General features: G+C 37.4%; 1 protein-coding gene across 1 annotated transcript in view; it reads left to right on the top strand.

Moving 5' to 3' along the window:
- Positions 1-21,840, top strand: part of LOC133658320 (synaptotagmin-like protein 2) — a 24,514-nt gene that overhangs the window by 1,410 nt on the left and 1,264 nt on the right. The window contains exons 2-11 of the mRNA XM_062060218.1: positions 535-648; positions 1,791-1,841; positions 1,921-2,012; positions 2,098-2,178; positions 2,317-2,486; positions 10,201-10,303; positions 10,410-10,571; positions 17,910-17,997; positions 18,096-18,198; positions 19,776-19,981. Of these exons, the coding sequence (XP_061916202.1) occupies positions 535-648; positions 1,791-1,841; positions 1,921-2,012; positions 2,098-2,178; positions 2,317-2,486; positions 10,201-10,303; positions 10,410-10,571; positions 17,910-17,997; positions 18,096-18,198; positions 19,776-19,981 (1,170 nt within the window). The remainder of the gene's footprint in view (positions 1-534; positions 649-1,790; positions 1,842-1,920; positions 2,013-2,097; positions 2,179-2,316; positions 2,487-10,200; positions 10,304-10,409; positions 10,572-17,909; positions 17,998-18,095; positions 18,199-19,775; positions 19,982-21,840) is intronic.

Genomic DNA, 21,840 nt, shown 5'->3' with positions numbered 1-21,840 from the left:
CCAGTGCCGTCAAACGATTAAATCTTTAATTCAGATTAATCACACTTTGGTGTTTTGATTAATCACGATTAATCCCAGTAAATTGCATGCATAATTTGAATTATTTTAGAAGAACCCCACAATATTTTTGACGCAATTACAATTTTATTTTCAGAATGTAATACAGGAGCATGTTTTTCTTCAACGGACGTCATTTATTTGTTCAAAACTTCCTAACAGTTGTATCTAAAGTATTATTTTGAAGTGAAATTTGAGTCAGATTCTCCAAACTCAGCTTTGCACTGACGTATGTATTGCCCTGATCACTGACTGTACAACAACCTGCTCCGCCTTTCAGGTGACCATCCGCTGTTAGGGAGCATGTGCGCTCAAAACAAATGTGTGATTAATCTGCGTTTCTACATGATTGATGCGATAAAATTTTGTGATTAATCACACGAGCTGAAGCATGAAATGTGTCACTGCTCATAACAACCGATGCAATGGTTGTACTTCATACAATTATTATGTCTGTTTTTTTTTCTCAATTGTTAGGAGAAGATGATGAGGATGACAAAAATCCTGTCAGGAAAGCATTACGGCGAGCAGAAGCCCGACCTAAAAATCAGGCTAAAAGCATGGAGGACCTCACATCCTCCCTGTCACCAAGTGAGCATCACCTCCGAACCCTTACCTTTTTTTCCGTGAATAATTTTACCCCATACTCTCTGAGGACTGCCTGATTGTGGCGGTCCGCTCCCTGTATGATCAGTGTCAGAGCTTGGTCCGCATTGCCGGCAGTAAGTCGAACCCGTTTCCGGTGAGGGTCGGACTCCGCCAAGGCTGCCCTTTGTCACCGATTCTGTTCATAACTTTTATGGACAGAATTTCTAGGCGCAGTCAGGGCGTTGAGGGGATCTGGTTTGGTGGCTGCAGGATTAGGTCTCTGCTTTTTGCAGATGATGTGGTCCTGATGGCTTCATCTGGCCAAGATCTTCAGCTCTCACTGGATCGGTTCGCAGCCAAGTGTGAAGCGACTGGGATGGGAATCAGCACCTCCAAGTCCGAGTCCATGGTTCTCGCCCGGAAAAGGGTGGAGTGCCATCCCCGGGTTGGGGAGGAGATCTTGCCCCAAGTGGAGGAGTTCAAGTACCTCGGAGTCTTGTTCACGAGTGAGGGAAGAGTGGATCGTGAGATCGACAGGCGGATCGGTGCGGCGTCTTCAGTAATGCGGACGCTGTATCGATCCGTTGTGGTGAAGAAGGAGCTGAGCCGGAAGGCAAAGCTCTCAATTTACCGGGCGATCTACGTTCCCATCCTCACCTATGGTCATGAGCTTTGGGTTATGACCGAAAGGACAAGATCACGGGTACAAGCGGCCGAAATGAGCTTCCTCCGCCGGGTGGCGGGGCTCTCCCTTAGAGATAGGGTGAGAAGCTGTGTCATCCGGGAGGAGCTCAAAGTAAAGCCGCTGCTCCTCCACATCGAGAGGAGCCAGATGAGGTGGTTTGGGCATCTGGTCAGGATGCCAGCCGAACGCCTCCCTAGGGAGGTGTTTCGGGCACGTCCGACCGGTAGGAGGCCACGGGGAAGACCCAGGACATGTTGGGAAGACTATCTCTCCCGGCTGGCCTGGGAACGCCTTGGGATCCCCCGGGAGGAGCTGGACGAAGTGGCTGGGGAGAGGGAAGTCTGGGCTTCCCTGTTTATGCTGCTGCCCCCGCGACCCGACCTCGGATAAGCGGAAGAAGATGGATGGATGGATGGATGGATGGATGGAATAATTTTTAATGACGACTTGGATCTTCTAGGGCAAGAGAGAAGACAAAATCCAACTATTGACCTGAGACGAACCAGTGATGGTAACTATCTCCAAGTCATGTCATTATGAATATGTATGTGTTGGATTGTTGTTCATTTTGTGCTTTTACAATGGTTTAGTGACCATGCCATCCCCTTCCTCAACCTTGTCCTCTGATCCAGTGAGCCTGAAGAAAATAAGCAAATCAGTTCCTTCATTCTGGCAGAAAGAGGTACATATTTAGGCGTCTTGATACCATCGCACTGTCGACCACAGCATGTCTTCTCCCCCTGCATGATGTTTACTGTATGTTGTAGGATGACAACAATGTCTATGAGGACGTTTTTCTCCCAGGAAGACATATACTGGACTTCTTTGACATGGCCTCTGTGTCGTCTGTACGTCAACCCACCGCTGCATGAACCGCTTGAGCACAGATTCTGCTTCTTAACCACTTGCTTAACACTAACTAATACAAAATCAACCATCATAATCATGAGCATCATGAGCTCAACCGCATTGCCTTTCACTGGCAGTTGAGCGGAAGCGTGATGACCATGGACAGCAGCGACTTTGGCAATGTGGAGATTCAAGGGAACATCCAGTTCTCCATCAACTACGTGAACAAGCTCAGGGAGTTCCACATCTTTGTGGCTCAGTGCCAAGACTTGGCGTCCGTCGACCCCAAGAAAGGACGCTCAGACCCGTGAGTATTGGAGCTTGAAAAAAAATAACAGTTGGTGGCTAAATGGACTCCCCCTTATGTTTGTTGTTTATTGTTTATTGAATGGATCCCCATTAGCTGACGCCAAGGCGACTGCTAGTCTTCCTGGGGTCCATATAGCAGCATACAAAATAAAAATACAAAGAATACATACATTATCAAACATTATACAAAGGAAAAATACAACATAAGATAAAAAAGCTAGTTAAAGGCCTACTGAAATGAATTTGTTTTATTTAAACTGGGATATGTGTCATACTTGATCATTTCGCGATATTGCCATATTTTTGCTGAAAGGATTTAGTAGAGAACATCGATGATAAAGTTTGCAACTTTTGGTCGCTGATAAAAAAATGCTTTCCAGCCTGGCGAAGCTTAACAATGCTGTTGCTAACGACGCCATTGAAGCTAACTTAGGAACGGGACCTCACAGAGCTATGCTAAAAACATTAGCTATCCACCTACGCCAGCCAGCCCTCATCTGCTCATCAACACCCGTGCTCACCTGCGTTCCAGCGATCGACGGAGCGACGAAGAACTTCACCCGATCATCAATGCGGTCGGCGGCTAGCGTCGGATAGCGCGTCTGCTATCCAAGTCAAAGTCCTCCTGGTTGTGTTGCTGCAGCCAGCCGCTAATACACCGGTCCCACCTACAGCTTTCTTCTTTGCAGTCTTCATTGTTCATTAAACAAATTGCAAAAGATTCACCAACACAGATTTCCAGAATACTGTGGAATTTTGCGATGAAAACCGAGCTTTTTGTATTGGATACAATGTGTCCGAATACTTCCGTTTCAACGATTGACGTCACGCGCATACGTCATCATACATAGACGTTGACTGTATGTTTGAGGAGATTGGTCCTGGGAGCAGGAAGTGCCAAATAGCCATTGCTGGCATTCCTAGTGTCATGAAAATGTGTGTTAGTTGATTTTAAAAACTGTTTGTAAAAGTAATCTGGTGATTGATCTAACATGATAGTTCTAAAGAACATAAGGAGACTACAATGCATCTTTTGTTCGACAGACAACCAGGACAGGCGTGAATGCATAAATTAAATATTAGTGCGCAAAGAACATTTAAGTAGCAGTCTAGCCGCTCTGTTCTGAACAAGTTGCAGTTTGTTCAGGTCAGACTTAGTTGTAGCGGACCATATTATAGGACAGTAATGAAGATGACAGAAAACCAAAGACTCTATGACTTGACCCATTGTTGAGGATGTCAAGAAGGTGGAGCACTTCCTGACCATGGCTAAACCTCTTCCCATTGTCATTAAAATACCATCAATATGATGGGACCATGACAGTTGACTGTCTAATAGCACACCAAGCAATTGTGCTTTTTTAACCTGCTCAGTAGGTATATCTGACATTGAAATATGAAGCTGAGGGTCATCAACAAGCATATGCCTGGATCCAAAAAGAATGCTTTTTGTTTTGTCAATATTCACAACAAGTTTACTATCATTTACCCAGCGTGACACTCTCTCCAGGTCCTGATTTAAGTTATTTTCTAGGTAATTTAAGGTAGAGGCAATACTGTACAGAGTTGTGTCATCTGTATACATAACCATATTGGTGTTTGTTGTAACACAGGGTAGATCATTAGTAAAAATAATACAAAGTAAAGGACCTAAGCAGCTTCCTTGAGGCACGCCGCAGTAATTGTACTTGCGTTCAGATAGGCTAGCATTAAAACACACTCTCTGTGATCTTCCTGATAGATAGCTCAACATCCAAGAAAGTGACATAATCATTATTAAAACCATATTTTCTCAGTTTGGAGATCATTACGTTGTGATCTACTAAAGTCAATCAGGACAGTACCAACCATCTTCTTGACATCCATTTGTGACAGCCAGTCATCAGTCAGCTGAGCTAGAGCAGTAGATGTTGAGTGACCTTGCCTGTAAGCATGCTGGGAACACGACATCAATTTATTGTAGCTAAAGTAATCTTGAATTTGTTTGAAAACAACTTTTTTCCATCAATTTACTAAGAACAGGAAGTATGCTTATTGGTCTACTGTTTTTACCAGTAAAATCTTTATTTTTGTCCTTGGGTAGAGGGATGACCTTGGCCTCCTTCCAAACCCCAGGACAGACTCCATATCTTAATGATTTATTAAATATATGACAAATCGGAGTTGATACATGGCATGCCGCAATTCTTAACAATTTGCCATCTAGCATGTCCGTCCCAGCAGGTTTATCAGATGGCAGTGATGATAACAATTTCTCAATATCAGAACTACTAACTGGTACAAAATCGAACCTTCAGTTTTTACCCTTCAATATATGATTTTCAATTAATGTGCATGAGGAGGAGCCATCAGAAGGCGTCATATTTACTCTCAGATTTCCCACCCTGTTTGTGAAGTAATTATTAAAATATGTGGCAATTTCCATTGGCTTAGTCAGGTAAGCTCCATCAACTTCTATAAACGAATTTGTTTTACGTGATGCTGATCTTCCCATTATTTGATTTAATTTTATGTCACAATGTTCACCCTCCCGATCAAAGACAGCAAACACCCAATCATCTCTTGTCTTATAATTGTCGGTGTCTAGTGGTCTGAGGTGTGTTAAGAGTACATTTGTCCTGATAATTATTTTCTGAGTAATTTCACTTGAACACAGCTTTTCTAACATTTCACTCAAAAAAAATATAACAACACATTTATTTGAATGCCTTAAAGTTAGTTTTTAATACCTAGCATTGTTGACTTTTTTAAACTAATTTCACTAGATCAAGCTTTTTCTAACATTCCACACTACAAAATAAGAAAAGTATGTACAATGATTTGTGATTGCATTTACTACAATGAGAGTTTTGTGAAATTCTGAAACATCACAAAATATAATTATTTTGATCACTGATAAAACATGAACATTCCAGTCCGAGCCACTTTAACCTACCGTATATTCTGTGGGCTACGGTCTAATTTATATCTTCCACATTGCCCAGGTTGCAGAATGTAATCAAACTATTGATAAATAAGACTTGAAAAAAACAACTAATTTGATCATTACTGTGCATCGTCACAGAAAAATGTAAATAGTTTTTATCCAATTTAAATGTGGAAAGTTGCTATGTGTATCTCTATTGTTAAAATGCAACTATAATACAGCCTATTTTCCGATGACAGCATTCGATGAAATACATTTAAAGGAAGTTTACGGCGATACTAATCTTGGAACGGCTGATCGTGTGTGTTCTTGGAAGCTGAGCGGGGTCAGTTGGGCCAGGATAGTACTTGGATGAGTAGGTTTACTGTGTAGATCAGGGGTCACCAACCTTTTTGAAACCAAGAGCTACTTCTTGGGTACTGATTAATGCGAAGGGCTACCAGTTTGATACACACTTAAATAAATTGCCAGAAATAGCCAATTTGCTCAATTTACCTTTAACTCTGTTATTATTAATAATTAATGATATTTATCCTTGTGGAAACACTGATCATCTTAATGATTTCTCAGAATAAATATATATAGAAATAGATAAATATCAATATGCAACACCTTATTTTTATATTTTCTCTTAGTGCACATTTTTCAAATTGAACATTTTCAAATGATCACTTCTAAGACAGTCTTGTGAAATCACAATATCCCATTTTAACTAGCTAGCCACTAACATTTTTGAACAAATCATGAATTACTTTGCACCATGTTTGTACAAATAATAACTCATGTAAAATACAAAAATCAACTCTCAAATTTTTAAATAAATCATGTCACACTTTGAACTGGACACCAAATATGTTATCTGTTTCTTTGTCAGTTAGTGGGAAGCCTGGCATTGCATAGGTATATGTGTTTAAAAATCCTAAAATCATTTTTAAGGTTGTATTTTTTTCTCTAAAATTGTCTTTCTGAAAGTTATAAAAAGCAAAGTAAAAACTAAATGAATTTATTTAAACAAGTGAAGACCAAGTCTTTAAAATATTTTCTTGGATTTTCAAATTCTATTTGAGTTTTGTCTCTCTTAGAATTAAAAATGTCGAGCAAAGCGAGACCAGCTTGCTAGTAAATAAATACAATTTGAAAAATAGAGGCAGCTCACTGGTAAGTGCTGCTATTTGAGCTATTTTTAGAACAGGCCAGCGGGCTACTCATCTGGTCCTTACGGGCTACCTAGTGCTCGCGGGCACCGCGTTGGTGACCCCTGGTGTAGATGATGTTCAGAGCAATCACGCATGCCCTACTGATACTCTAAATTTCAGGAATCCTTAACTTTTTGGACTCGGGGACCAACTTTTTCATGACCGAGAGGCGCGGAGCCAACTCAAATAGTAGTCTTACTTTTGATTTTAATCATATTTCATTAGTATATGTACACACCTTACAGTTTAAGAGATGAATAACCTTGTCAAATGATATGAAACCGTGTAGTATGGTATGTGTTAATGGAAAACGTCATTATTTATTTAACACATAAACCTTAGGCTTAGGTATGGTCACTAAACGATATAAAAGTTTCATCTCACGATTATTGTGACCAAAATGATCACGGTTATAATTATTATTGCGGTATTGGTGAATGTGGTCAAAAGCACTTAGACACACGCTAAAATCTTTCAATCAATTTTTATTTTTACTAACTAAAATAAAAATATAATTTCTTGGCAGAGGAAACATTAAATATGTTTCTGGTTTCATAAGAGTTATATAATTGTTATGTGTGTGTTAAATTATGTTTACCTTCTTCCTAGGGATGTCCGATAATGGCTTTTTGCCGATATCCGATATTCCGATATTGTCCAACTCTTTAATTACAGATACCGATATCAACCGATACCGATATCAACCGATATATGCAGTCGTGGAATTAACACATTATTATGCCTAATTTGGACAACCAGGTATGGTGAAGATAAGGTACTTTTTAAAAAAATTAGTAAAATAAGATAAATAAATTAAAAACATTTTCTTGAATAAAAAAGAAAGTACAACAATATAAAAACAGTTACATAGAAACTAGTAATGAATGAAAATTAGTAAAATTAACTGTTAAAGGTTAGTACTATTAGTGGACCAGCAGCACGCACAATCATGTGTGCTTACGGACTGTATCCCTTGCAGACTGTATTGATATTTATTGATATATAATGTAGGAACCAGAATATTAATAACAGAAAGAAACAACCCTTTTGTGTGAATGAGTGTAAATGGGGGAGGGAGGTTTTTTGGGTTGGTGCACTAATTGTAAGTGTATCTTGTGTTTTTATGTTGATTTAATTTAAAAAAAAAAAAAAACGATACCGATAATAAAAAGACCGATACCGATCATTTCCGATATAACATTTTAACGCATATATCGGCCGATAATATCGGCCTTCCGATATACATCTCTACTTCTTCCATTTTAATGTGTAAAAATCTTAGAATGTTTTTTTTTTATTTAATGCAAATTGGGTGATCACTTTGCTTCAGTTGCGGTTTATGTGATGTAATGTAAGTTCACTTCTTGTTTCAACTAGACACTGAACTAGTTTAGATCAGTCTCTTTGTGCAAAGACAGCCCAGCATTTATGTCCAATGTGAACGCTGCATCTTAGTAGTTTAGACAGTTATGTGTTTATACAAGTTTAAATTGGAGTATGACCTTTTTTTTAATGGGGAAGGACACTAATGTCTCTTGTTTTCATGTTAGCATTTAAGCTTGCTAGCAAGCTAACGCCCGTCGGTCCATGGTCTTATCAAAAGGTGGTTATCAATCACAGTTTTTCGATCATTTTAATTTATTACAGTAAAACTAACAGTTGGCGGTTGTCATTATTACCGTTTATTGTTACAGCCCCAGGCTTAGATCAGGCTGATTAGAAAAATAAGTACTAACCAGATATGGTGCATAAGAAGGGACTCATAAATAATGATGAAATATACATTTGCATACAATTATGTTGGACTAAAATAAATAAATGATTCATTAAATCAGATAACGAAATTAAAAATGTTTCTTAACTAAACTGTCAATAAAATTAAAGTGCAAATGAAAACACAGCTTCACCACTTTAGTCATATTTTTTGGGCTTTAGAAACTTTTCTGTGACTTTAGCTCCAGACTTCTTCTGTTTGTTTGAGATTGTCATTACTGCCACAAGTGGTGGAAAAAGTGTATTGCAGCCGCTGTGGCTCCTACGGACCACATCTGAGAAACACATTTTTTTTGGTGGCCATCTAAAAGGCGGTCGGCCTTATGGTTAAGTAACACTGTCTTAAATAACACGTTGAAAAGTCATGTAGGTTGCACGCTGGCTTGTTCTAAAAATAATAGCACCGCAGAGGTCGTTACAGCAACTATGGATCACCAAATTTAGTAGTTAAAAAGTAAACATATATATATATATATATATATATATATATATATATATATATATATATATATATATATATATATATATATATATATATATATATATATATATATATATATATATATATATATATATATATATATATATCCAATCCATCCATCTTCCTCCGCTTATCCGAGGTTGGGTCGCGGGGGCAGCAGCCTAAGCAGGGAAGCCCAGACTTCCCTCTCCCCAGCCACTTCGTCCAGCTCTTCCCGGGGGATCCCGAGGCGTTCCCAGGCCAGCCGGGAGACATAGTCTTCCCAACGTGTCCTGGGTCTTCCCCGTGGCCTCCTACCAGTCGGACGTGCCCTAAACACCTCCCTAGGGAGGCGTTCGGGTGGCATATATATATATATATATATATATATATATATATATATATATATATATATATATATATATATATATATATATATATATATATATATATATATATATATATATATATATATATATATATATATATATATATATATATATATATATATATATATATATATTAACAATAAAAAAAATATTTTTATAAACAAAAATATCTATGAAATTTCGGGTCTGTGGGACCCGTTTTCATTTTTTATTAAAAGAAAAATGATACAATTGATTAATTTTTCAAACTGAGACTCACTGACTTTAGCTCATTTTCTGTGAAGATCATATATCAGAATACATATTAATGACCACACACCATACACCCCCCTACACATTTCTATTACATAGAAGATGTGCGGGTCCACTGGACCCGGGGCTAATAGAAGTGTGCAAATTGATGTTCTGTGTATCACACACACACACACACACACACACACACACACACACACACACACACACACACACACACAGCAGGCCTAGACAGGAGGAGGACAGAGTGTAGGTACACAGAACATCAGAGGGTCAAATGTGCGAGAAAATGAGAGCAGTTTTGACAAACAATGTTGCAACCTTGTATGGGAACCGCAGGTGCAGAAACACAAAAGAAGAATCCCTGTGGGATGCAGAAACTGGCAGATAAATTTTCCATGCAACGTTCATATTGTTGTTACTCAGCCAGCGTTTGTGGTTCTGATGGACCCGTTGCATTTTGTGGCTTTCAATGCCTCACAATCAAACAATTTTATGTTAAAATACTGAACAGATGTTTATTGGGATAAGGTAAACATCTGTTCAGTATTTTATCATAAAAGTGTTTGATTGTGAGGCATTAAATGCCACAAAATGCAACAGGTCCATCAGAACCACAAACGCTGGCTGAGTAACAATATGAACATTACACAAGGGTTAATTGTGTTCCAAATCATTTTAGCTCACCCCTAATTTAGTTTGTCTCATTTTTGTAGCTACGTCAAAAGCTACCTTGTCCCTGACAAAGTTCGTCTGGGAAAGAAGAAAACGTCCGTGAAGAAAAAGACACTTAATCCGACTTTCAATGAAATCCTCAGGGTAAGTCTACACAGATGTTGCATCAAAGTGCAACGCTACACACACACACACACACACAACAACACCCACACGTTACTATTTTTTAATATGTCCCATGTGTCTCCAGTATCGAGTAGACATGGATTATCTCAGGACGCAGACGCTTGTTCTCTCCGTTTGGCATAACGACACATTTGGTAGAAACAGCTTCTTGGGGGAGGTGGACGTAGACCTCTCCAAATGGAACTTCGACCACACCCAGATGAACTACTTAGCCTTGAAAAACAGGGTAGGACACACAGACACACACACACACACACACTCAAACACAGCTGATTATTATATTATAATAAGGACCAATAGAAAATAAACAACTTAATAACATGTGAATAATACTAATAAATAAGTGTTAAAAGAAGTTTAAGGGGCTGTTTGCAACCTTCACAAGGCTGCCCAGAGGGCACTAACTTTGCAAAGTAACTACACCCCACGTAACACGTTGTGTGTTGTCAGCTAGGAGTGCCAAACTCATTTTTATGGCAGTAGCGGCTCACCTCAAAGGTCACTTGTAAAACCATATACATGCATCACAGTACATCACCTGATATTTAACTATTATCATATCGTATGCCTACAACTTGTGCTTTGCAATCAGAAGTCAAGGTGACAAGCAGATATTAAAGTTAAGCTATTATTGTATGATTAATATAAAAAAGACTAAACTATTTTGTTAGGAAGAACTGCTTTGGCATGTGGCACCATTTTTTTATGTCAAAATTGAAACACATTATGCCTTATTGACACACATTTCCAGGTTTTTGCGGGCCACATAAATGATGTGTTGGACAAAAACAAACCAATCCTTAAACACATTTTTTCAACTTCCACCCAAAACGAAGACACAATATGACAATACCAAAACAAATGCAGGGTGGATTAAGACTCCTGACAACAAAATCGGCAATCATCTGACTCTGTCGTATTCCATAATTTTAACATTTTCCCCGTGGGTAAGAAGTTATAAATAATTTTAATTTGAAAATAACAATTTTGCACATCGATAGTAGTTTTATAGATTAGTTTGAATATTGCATCCAACGGCAACGGGCAGTCAAAAAAGTCCTCCCATTTTCCATATGTGTTGTATGGGACAGCCTTCAAAGATTTCTTTATTGAATAAAAATTCTATATTTTTCTATTTATTTTAGTTCCTTTTTGCCAACTAGAATTTCTTATTAGAGGTTTACAAACTAATAATTTAGTATTTTCACAATTACTTATTTGTTTCCATCTTTTCCCAATTACTCCAGTTAGTTGATTAAATGAAAAGCTCGAGCAAGCATCACCATACATAGTTCTAAATTCATCATATTTCATAATTTTACCATTCTCATTGATAATATCATTGACAAAAATGATTCCTCTTTCAAACATATTTTTCCAAAAGAAAGGCTTTCCATCTATTACAATATTAGAGTTCATCCATATTATCTGCTGCAAAATATTGTCTCTTTTTTCTGGCACATCAAATTGAAAACACCACCATCAATCAATCAATCAATCAATGTTTATTTATATAGCCCTAAATCACAAGTGTCTCAAAGGGCTGCACAAGCCACAACGACATCCTCGGTACAGAGCCCACATAGCCCACATAGAGCCCATGAGTGGATTGTTTCCTTTATGAACCCCACCATGTTTCCCAGCAGACTCTCTACATAAGAAAAATGGGAGGGGATCACTTGTAAAAAATGATACAATTTCTTTTGATACAGTACATGTTTTTTGTCCAACAGGACACTTGTGTACCACTCAGTGTTTAAATACATCTTTTGAACAATTGATGCTTTTAAAGACAGCCACATAGCTTCAAGGTTGAGACGTTTCAGGCCCCCATATTCATATTCATTGTACAAAACCTTTTATTTAATCTTTTCTGGTTTGCCGTCCCAGACAAAATCGAAGACCCTCCGCTCATAAATCTTAAAAAAGTTTTGTGATGGAGCTGGTAATGACAAAAACAAATAAATAAATTGAGGAATAATTAACGAGTTGACAATAGATATTTTACCATACAAGGTTAAGGATTTCCCTTTCCATAATGGCATAATTTTGTCCAGCTTTCTTAGTCGATTATCATAATTTACTGAGCCTAGATCTTCCAGCTTCTCTGGGACAACAACACCAGGTATGTTAACTGGTCCATCTGTCCACAAAACAGGCACTTTGTATTCCATTCGAATGGACGTTCCCTTTAGATTTCCGATCCTTAACATTTTACATTTATCATAATTAAGCTTAAGGCCAGATTGCTGTGAAAATATGTCCAAAAGATTAAGAAAGTTCCGCAAACAATGAGGAAAAATCTTATCTTTGTGAATCAGCCTTTTCTGACATAAACTTCATCAAGAACAAACACAGAACATGCCTCACTGATGCACATCTGCAAGACACACTCAGAGTTGCAGTGTCAAGTTACACACCAGAGTACAACACACTAGTTAACAGCATGCAATGCCAGGCTTCCCACTAACTGAAAAAGAAACAGATAACAGATTTGGTGTCCAGTTCAAAGTGTGACATGATTTAAAAATTTGAGAGTTGACTTTTGTATTTTACATGAGTTATTATTTGTACAAACATGGTGCAAAGTAATTCATGATTTGTTAAAAAATGTTAGTGGCTAGCTAGTTAAAATGGGATATTGTGATTTCACAGGACTGTCTTAGAAGTGATCATTTGAAAATGTTCAATTTGAAAAATGTGCACTTAGAGAAAATATAAAAAATAAAGTGTTGCATATTGATATTTATCTGTTTCTATATACCGTATTTCCTTGAATAGCCGCAGGGGCGCTAATTAATTTAAAACCTCTTCTCACTCCTGCGCTTACCAAAAGCATGCGGGATGGGCAAGCATGCGCTAATTATTTTAAAACCTCTTCTAACTCCGGCGCTTACCTTATCATGAAAAGCAAATTTAATAAAAAAAAATGTTATTATGGTCTTACCTTTACTTATAAATTATGTCCATGCTTCTGATCAAAGGCAGTCGTCCTTATCTTTCTTCAGTTTTAAAAGTCTCTGGAGATATTCCTTTAATTATTACCTCCTGCTTCGATTGAAAGTCCAGTTTAGAAAACTGTTTTATTTTAGATATGTAATCCTCCATGGTAAAAGTGCAAGCAAACGATCGCTGCCCATGCTTGCTGCTTGTTGTCTTCTTCTGCAGAACCGGTCTTCTGCAGTACTGGTAGTCGCAAGAAGGATCACTAGCGCCCTCTACCACCAGGAGGCGGGAGTCATTTAATGACTCATATTTGACCCGGCGGAAGTGCCAAGCATGCGCTAATTATTTTGCGAAACGAGTTTGACCCGGCTGTAATTCTAGGCAGGCGAATACTATATTCCTGGCGGCAATTCAAGGAAATACGGTATATTTATTGTGAGAAATCATTAAGATGATCAGTGTGTTCCCACAAAGATAAATATCATTAATGATTAATAATAACATAGAGTTAAAGGTAAATTGAGCAAATTGGCTATTTCTGGCAATTTATTTAAGTGTGTATCAAACTGGTAGCCCTTCGCATTAATCAGTACCCAAGAAGTAGCTCTCGGTTTCAAAAAGGTTGGTGACCCCTGCTCTAGGCATTCTCTCCATGAGCTTCAAGAGGTCGTCACCTGAAATGGTTTTCACTTCACAGGTGTCATAGTTTTGATGCCTTCGGTGACAATCTACAACAGGGGTGTCAAACTCAAATACAGAGTGGGCCAAAATTTAAAACTGAACAAAGCCGCGGGCCAAGGTTGAACAAATTAACCTTTTAATAGGGACCCAAACAAGTTTTGCATTGAATATTGAACGAGCAAGGCTTATATAACTTTATAGTGACATGCAAAATCGAGTTTCAAATAAATAATAATAATTAAAAAATATCAATGGCAGATCAAATACAATTTAAATAAAAATAATAATAATAAAAAATGCCTCTTTTCTATTTGCAGCCTTCTGAGGTAAATATCAACATTAACTTTTTCCACAGGCTAATAAATTTGAAAATAAAATAACAATGAATAAACCAACCATTCAGGACTTTAAACTGCTCAGTTTGCAACACACTGATCTAATCTGATGTGCCCAAGCCAGATACCTGCCATCTTTTCTTGGATGCTAGTTCATTAATGTCGGGGCTCAGGCTTTGAGCTGAGGCAACCTTCATTATCGAACGAAGGTGTTCATCAGTCATTATATCTCGTAGTCCACCCGGACCACGGTCTTGGGGGCGTGCCTTAAAGGCACTGCCTTTAGCGTCCTCTACGACCTGTCGTGACGTCCGCTTTTCATCCATTCTTACAACGTGCCGGTCCAGTCACAAGATATGTGCGGCTTCTGTACGCACACACACGTGAATGCAGAGCACACTTGATCAACAGCGATACAGGTTACACTGAGCGTGGACGTATAAACAACTTTAACACTGTTAGAAATACACGCCACACTGTGAATCCACACCAAACAAGAATGACAAACACATTTCGGGAGAACATCCGCACCGTAACACAACATAAACACAACAGAACAAATACCCAGAACCCTTTGCAATACTAACTCTTCCGGGACGCTACAAAATACACCCCGCTACACACACACACACACCTTGTAGCGTCCTGGAAGAGTTAGTGCTGCAAAGGATTCTGGGTATTTGTACTGTTGTGTTTATGTTGTGTTACGGTGCAGATGTTCTCCCGAAATGTGTTTGTCATTCTTGTTTGGTGTGGGTTCACAGTGTGGCGTATATTTCTAACAGTGTTAACGTTGTTTATACGGTCACCCTCAGTGTAACCTGTATCCCTGTTGATCAAATATACGTTGCATTCACTTGTGTGTGCGTGCAGAAGCCGCACATATCATGTGACTGGGCCAGCACTCGTTGGACTGGATGAAAAGCGGACGTGACGATTTCGGGAGGGGCACTGAAATTTGGGAATCTCCCGGGAGGGTTGGCAAGTATGAGAATTAGCGGTGAATGCGGTGTTACCGCGGCACCGCCGCTGTATATAATGGGTGGGCCAGCTCTAGTGTTAATTTGATATCGCCTCAAGGGCCAATTTGGCCCGCGTGCCAGAGTTTAAAACACCCATGATCTACAATGTCATGAAAATAAAAAAAACACATTGAAATGAGAAGGTGTATCTAAACTTTTGGCCTTTACTGTGTATTGATATCGTTGTATCGGCCCAGCTCTAAGTGACACACACATCCAGGCCTAAAGGGCTTATGTTTCATAATGCATTGATACTTCAGTATCAATTGGCCCGTTTCAACTAAAAACAATAAAGTATGTCCTGCCTGTGCTATGATTACTCGTGAGGGAAATAGATGAATAGGTTTGTGTGGGAATAAGCAGCTGACTTTGGTGCTTCTTGTATTATTGAAGTCAACTCACTGCCGTTTTATACATATTGTTCTGAGCAGCCAGGACAGAGACCTGTGTACTGTACTATGTTCCTACTTTGAAATAATTAGCTATTCATCGCATTTTTCCACGTTGCCATCACTGGTTCACTTATGTGGTGCACATCACAACAAAAACAAAGAAAAATCCAAATGTTAGAATAAAATCTTAAAATCTTGCTTGACTTACACAAATGGATGCTTTTTTTAAACAGGAATTTGAACTTCTAAAGTAAATAAAGTATCCTCTTTTTTTCTTTTTTTTTTTGCAGGACTCGTCATCAAAGTTAGTTAACGCTTTAATTTAGTTTTTCTGTAGGATATACTTATTTTTATGCTTGTATGAGTTAATAAGCGTGTTAAAGTTAGGAATAACCCGACCCCGTGTGGATATTAAATATCGATCTGATACCAGAAAAAAAAAAAAAAGTATCAGATGATATTGTCTAAAATCTCTGATGTAAGCTTCAATAAAAGCAGTCCTGCAGCGTGTTTACAAGTGCAAAGCTGGACAGACTGTTAACATCTAAAATTCCTCCAATGAGCGCACAAAGTTAGAGTTGTCCTTGTTTTTTAGTGAAGTCACTTACAAAAGGTAAACATGGAAAGCTATAGGCTACTAAGAGCTAGCAGCTACACAACAGCTAAGCACACAAGCTAGACTTAAATAATAAGTGTCTTTAATTGTACAATATTGCAGTCTAAAACATGTGTCAATACAAACAAGTATCAAACAGTTATAGTTGCATATTACTTACACATACAAAGTCTCCACAAGAGAAGCTCATTAGAAAGTATTCAGTAACAAACGTGTCTGCATCATTCAACTTGCTGTGTCATGAGTTTATTATTATCCATTTTGTGTGTCCACTTGGTGTCACCATCCATCCATCCATCCATCCATCAAAATACAAATTAGAACTCCAGTGTAAAAGCATAAATCTGTCATAAGGTTAGTGTTGTCATACCTACCATTCTTCTTTGAGTCATTTCACTTGAATAAAACTTTTCACACTACAAAATATAAAAACATAGTTATTCGAATGCCTTAAGGTTAGTGTTTTTTTAATGCCTACCATTGTTGACTTTTTAAAAACGAATTTCACTAGATCAAGCTTTTTCTAACATTGGACACTCCAAAATAAGAAAAGTATGTACTATGATTTGTGCCGATATCATATTGTATTAAAATCGGTATTGGGCAATACTAGAGGTTCCAATATCGGGTTCGTATTAGAAGTGACAAAGTTGTATGGGGACCCCTCCAGTTCAAATGTTCCTTGAAACGTTGCTTGTACTGTGAATGAAGGCATTATGATGTGATATCTTGATGCTGGAACAGACCGTTTCTCACATTATCATAGAATTGAATAGAATAGAATAGAATAGAAATAACTTTATTGATCGCTGGGGGAAATTCAGCACCACAGTTCGCTCACAATAGACAATAAACAAATTTTTTACATGTGAATAATATAAATACAGTATTATATTATATTATTATACATCTATTATACAGCATTATTCACATCTAAATAACATAAATACAGTCTATTATACGGCATTATTCACATGTGAATAACATAAATACAGTCTATTATACGGCATTATTCACATGTGAATAACATAAATACAGTCTATTATACAGCATTATTCACATGTGAATAACATAAATACAGTCTATTATACAGCATTATTCACATGTGAATAACATAAATACAGTCTATTATACGGCATTATTCACATGTGAATAACATAAATACAGTCTCTTATACAGCATTATTCACATGTGAATAATATAAATACAGTCTATTATACAGCATTATTCACATTTGAATAATATAAATACAGTCTATTTTACAGCATTATTCACATGTGTATATAAATACATTATACATTTAAGTACAGTCAAAAAGGAACATATGCATTATACAGTCTGATGGCTATCATGAATAATTCATTAAATGTACCAACTTGGCATCCATTGCAGGGGGGTCCCCACATCTGCGGCCCCTTCCCAAGGTTTCTTCTTTTTACCCATTTTGAGCTTTTGGAGATTCTTCTTGCCCGGATGTGGGTTTCAGATCAGGGGGACGTCGTTGTGGTTTGGCTATAGAAATAAACTTTGATTGTCCCATCGTGTCTAATTCTTTTCTTCTTTTTTTTTCAGACTACAACACCCTCTCTGACGCCATCAGGTGGTCGAGGAGAGATAAGACTTGCCGTACGCTACCTGCCAAAGGTCAACATCAATGCAGGTTGTCATTGTCGTGCACACACAAAATGCTTCCAAAACACTTTGGCAAATTTCATTAAGTTCATCTTTTTTTGTGTGTGTGCCGTGTCTCCCTCTAAGGTGTGTCTAAGGAAGGCCTAGCCACAGGGGAGATTCACATTTGGGTGAAAGAATGCAAGAACCTGCCTTTAATCAGAGCCACCATGGACCCATACGTCAAGTGGTACGCTGGGCAATTGGACAAGATATAAAGCAGATTGTTGCCTCATGTTACCGTATTTTCCGGACCATAAGGCGCACTGCCGATGAGCGGGTCTATTCAGGTCTTTTTTCATACAAAAGGTGCACTGGATTATAAGGCGCATTGAAGGAGTCATATTAGGATTTTTTTCTAAATGTAAAAGACTTCCTTGTGGTCTACATAACATATAATGGTGGTTATTTGGTCAAAATGTTGCATAGATGATGTTTTACACACCATTTTCAAGTAGCTTTCTGAGCATCTCTTCAAGATGCGCCGTTTTGTGGGCGGTCTTATTTACGTGGCTCACCTTCGACAGCGTCTTCTCCCCGTCATATTTGTTGTAGAGGTGTCGCGTACAAGGATGGGAGTGAAAGAAGTGTCAAAAGATGGAGCTAACTGTTTTAATGACATTCAGACTTTACTTCAATCAATAACGGAGCAGCATCTCCTCATCCGGAAACAACAACACCGGAAATGTGTCCCGTGAAAAACCGTCCGACCGGAACTCTCTAATAACTAAAGTTCCTTGGGTGAATAATGTAAACTCACTACACCGGTATGTTTTAGCGCTTTCATGGCGAGTTTACTGACAGATATAAGTAAGAACTTTACACTACTTTATATTAGAAATGGCAACAGCGGAGGATGAATGTCCCATTACAAGAAGATAGAGAAAAAGAAGAAGCTTATGGTTTCGCCACGGACTACAAAGGCGGATGCGCGCACATTTTCAGGACTTATGCAGATCCCAAATACAGATCAGCAGGTACTAGAAGGTAAGAAAAGTTGCTTTTGCATAATATTGCGAAACAAAACGCCAGATAATATGTCTTACCTTATACTCACGCCAAAATAATACTCCTATGTTGAAGCACAGTACAATCCATCAAGCCGTGTGGCTTCATAGCTTACCAAAGTCGTACTAAAACATTTTGATACATTTTTGAGCGGCGTGTGTAATGTTCTATATTTTCAATGGAACATATAAAATGTTGGTGTTGTTTACTTGAGTCATATCGCAGTCGACACGCATCTCTTATGTGTGCTGCCATCTACTGTCACCTACTCAGTGGCCTAGTGGTTAGAGTGTCCGCCCTGAGATCGGTAGGTTGTGAGTTCAAGCCCCGGCCGAGTCATACCAAAGACTATAAAAATGGGACCCATTACCTCCCTGCTTGGCACTTAGCATCAAGGGTTGGAATTGGGGGTTAAATCACCAAAAATGATTCCTGGGCGCGGCACCGCTGCTGCCCACTGCTCCCCTCACCTCCCAGGGGGTGATCAAAGGGGGATGGGTCAAATGTAGAGGACAAATTTCACCACACCTAGTGTGTGTGTGACAATCATTGGTACTTTAACTTTACTGGTCACACTTATTACTTCACCATGCACCAAATGAAATTGCTTCGAAGTAGGTAAGCACAACCGAAATTATTCCGTACATTAGGTGCACCGGGTTATAAGGCCCACTGTCCAGTTTTGAGAAAATGAAAGGATTTTAAGTGCGCCTTATAGTCCGAAAAATATAGTACTTATTATTTTTGTGTGATTTCAAGCTACGTGCTGCCGGACACGAGCAGGAAGAGTCGGCAGAAGACGCGCGTGCTGAGGAGGACGACGGAGCCCGTGTTTAACCACACCATGGTGTACGACGGCATCCGGGAGATGGATCTGGTGGAGGCTTGTGTGGAGCTCACAGTCTGGGACCGAGACAGGCTGGCCAGCAACCTGCTGGGGGGCCTCAGGCTCGGAGCTGGGACAGGTATGTACATGGGCGTCGAAGCGGGGAATCTTGTACACAGGGGGGGCCCCTTTGGCTTTTTGTCAGGTTTGAGGATTTTATTTCCTGTCACTTAAATATGTAAGTTGAAAAAAAGCAGTGTCATAAATAGGGATGGGAATTGATAAGATTTTTCCGGTTCCGATTCCACTTTCGATTCTTCCTAACGATTCGGTTCCTTAACGGTTCTCTTATCGATTCTTATTTGGAAAAAATAAATAAACCAATTTTGTTTGGTTCAGAGGTAACATGACCATAAAAGCCTACAGCGAGGTCTCAAGAGGCACATACGTAGCATAGAAGAAAATAAACGTTGAATGTATATAAATTAGTATTCTTTGGTAGAGTTCAACAAATTAAATCATGTGCAAATTACACAATAATACAACATTTATTAACACATGATATTAACTTACTACATGCAAAGTGAGATATGTCAAGCCTTTATTTTATATAATGTTGATGTTTATGGCTCACAGCAGGGGTCCCCAAACTTTTTGACCCGGGGGCCGCATTGGGTTAAAAAAATGTGGCCGATATATATATTTATATATATATATATATATATATATATATATATATATATATATATATATATATATATATATATATATATATATATATATATATATATATATATATATATATATATATATATATATATATATATATATATATATATATATATATATATATATATATATATATATGTATATGTGTATATATATATATGTAACTATATATATATATATATATATATATATATATATGTATGTATATTTATATATATATGTATATGATATCTATATATATATATATATATATATATATATATATATATATATATATATATATATATATATATATATATATATATATATATATATATATATATATATATATATATGTGTATATACACATATATATATATATATATGTGTATATACACTACCGTTCAAAAGTTTGGGGTCACATTAAAATGTCCTTATTTTTCAATGAAGATAACTTTAAACTAGTCTTAACTTTAAAGAAGTACACTCTATACATTGCTAATGTGGTAAATGACTATTCTAGCTGCAAATGTCTGGTTTTTGGTGCAATACCTACATAGGTGTATAGAGGCCCATTTCCAGCAACTATCACTCCAGTGTTCTAATGGTACAATGTGTTTGCTCATTGGCTCAGAAGGCTAATTGATGATTAGAAAACCCTTGTGCAATCATGTTCACACATCTGAAAACAGTTTAGCTCGTTACAGAAGCTACAAAACTGACCTTCCTTTGAGCAGATTGAGTTTCTGGAGCATCACATTTGTGGGGTCAATTAAACGCTCAAAATGGCCAGAAAAAGAGAACTTTCATCTGAAACGCGACAGTCTATTCTTGTTCTTAGAAATGAAGGCTATTCCACAAAATTGTTTGGGTGACCCCAAACTTTTGAACGGTAGTGTATACATATATATATATATATATATATATATATATATATATATATATATATATATATATATATATATATATATATATATATATATATATATATATATATATATATATATATGTATATATATATATGTATATGTATATATATATATGTATATACTGTGTATATATATATATATATATATATATATATATATATATATATATATATATATATATATATATATATACATACACATATATGTATATATATATGTATATATATATGTATGTATATATATGTATGTATATATATGTATGTATATATATATATATATATATATATATATATATATATATATATGTATGTATATATATGTGTATATATATGTATATGTATATACAGTATGTGTATATATA

This window comes from Entelurus aequoreus, linkage group LG10, assembly GCF_033978785.1.
Source record: "Entelurus aequoreus isolate RoL-2023_Sb linkage group LG10, RoL_Eaeq_v1.1, whole genome shotgun sequence".
NCBI classification, from domain to species: Eukaryota; Metazoa; Chordata; class Actinopteri; order Syngnathiformes; family Syngnathidae; genus Entelurus; species Entelurus aequoreus.
This window is presented reverse-complemented; position numbering and strand designations above follow the sequence as displayed.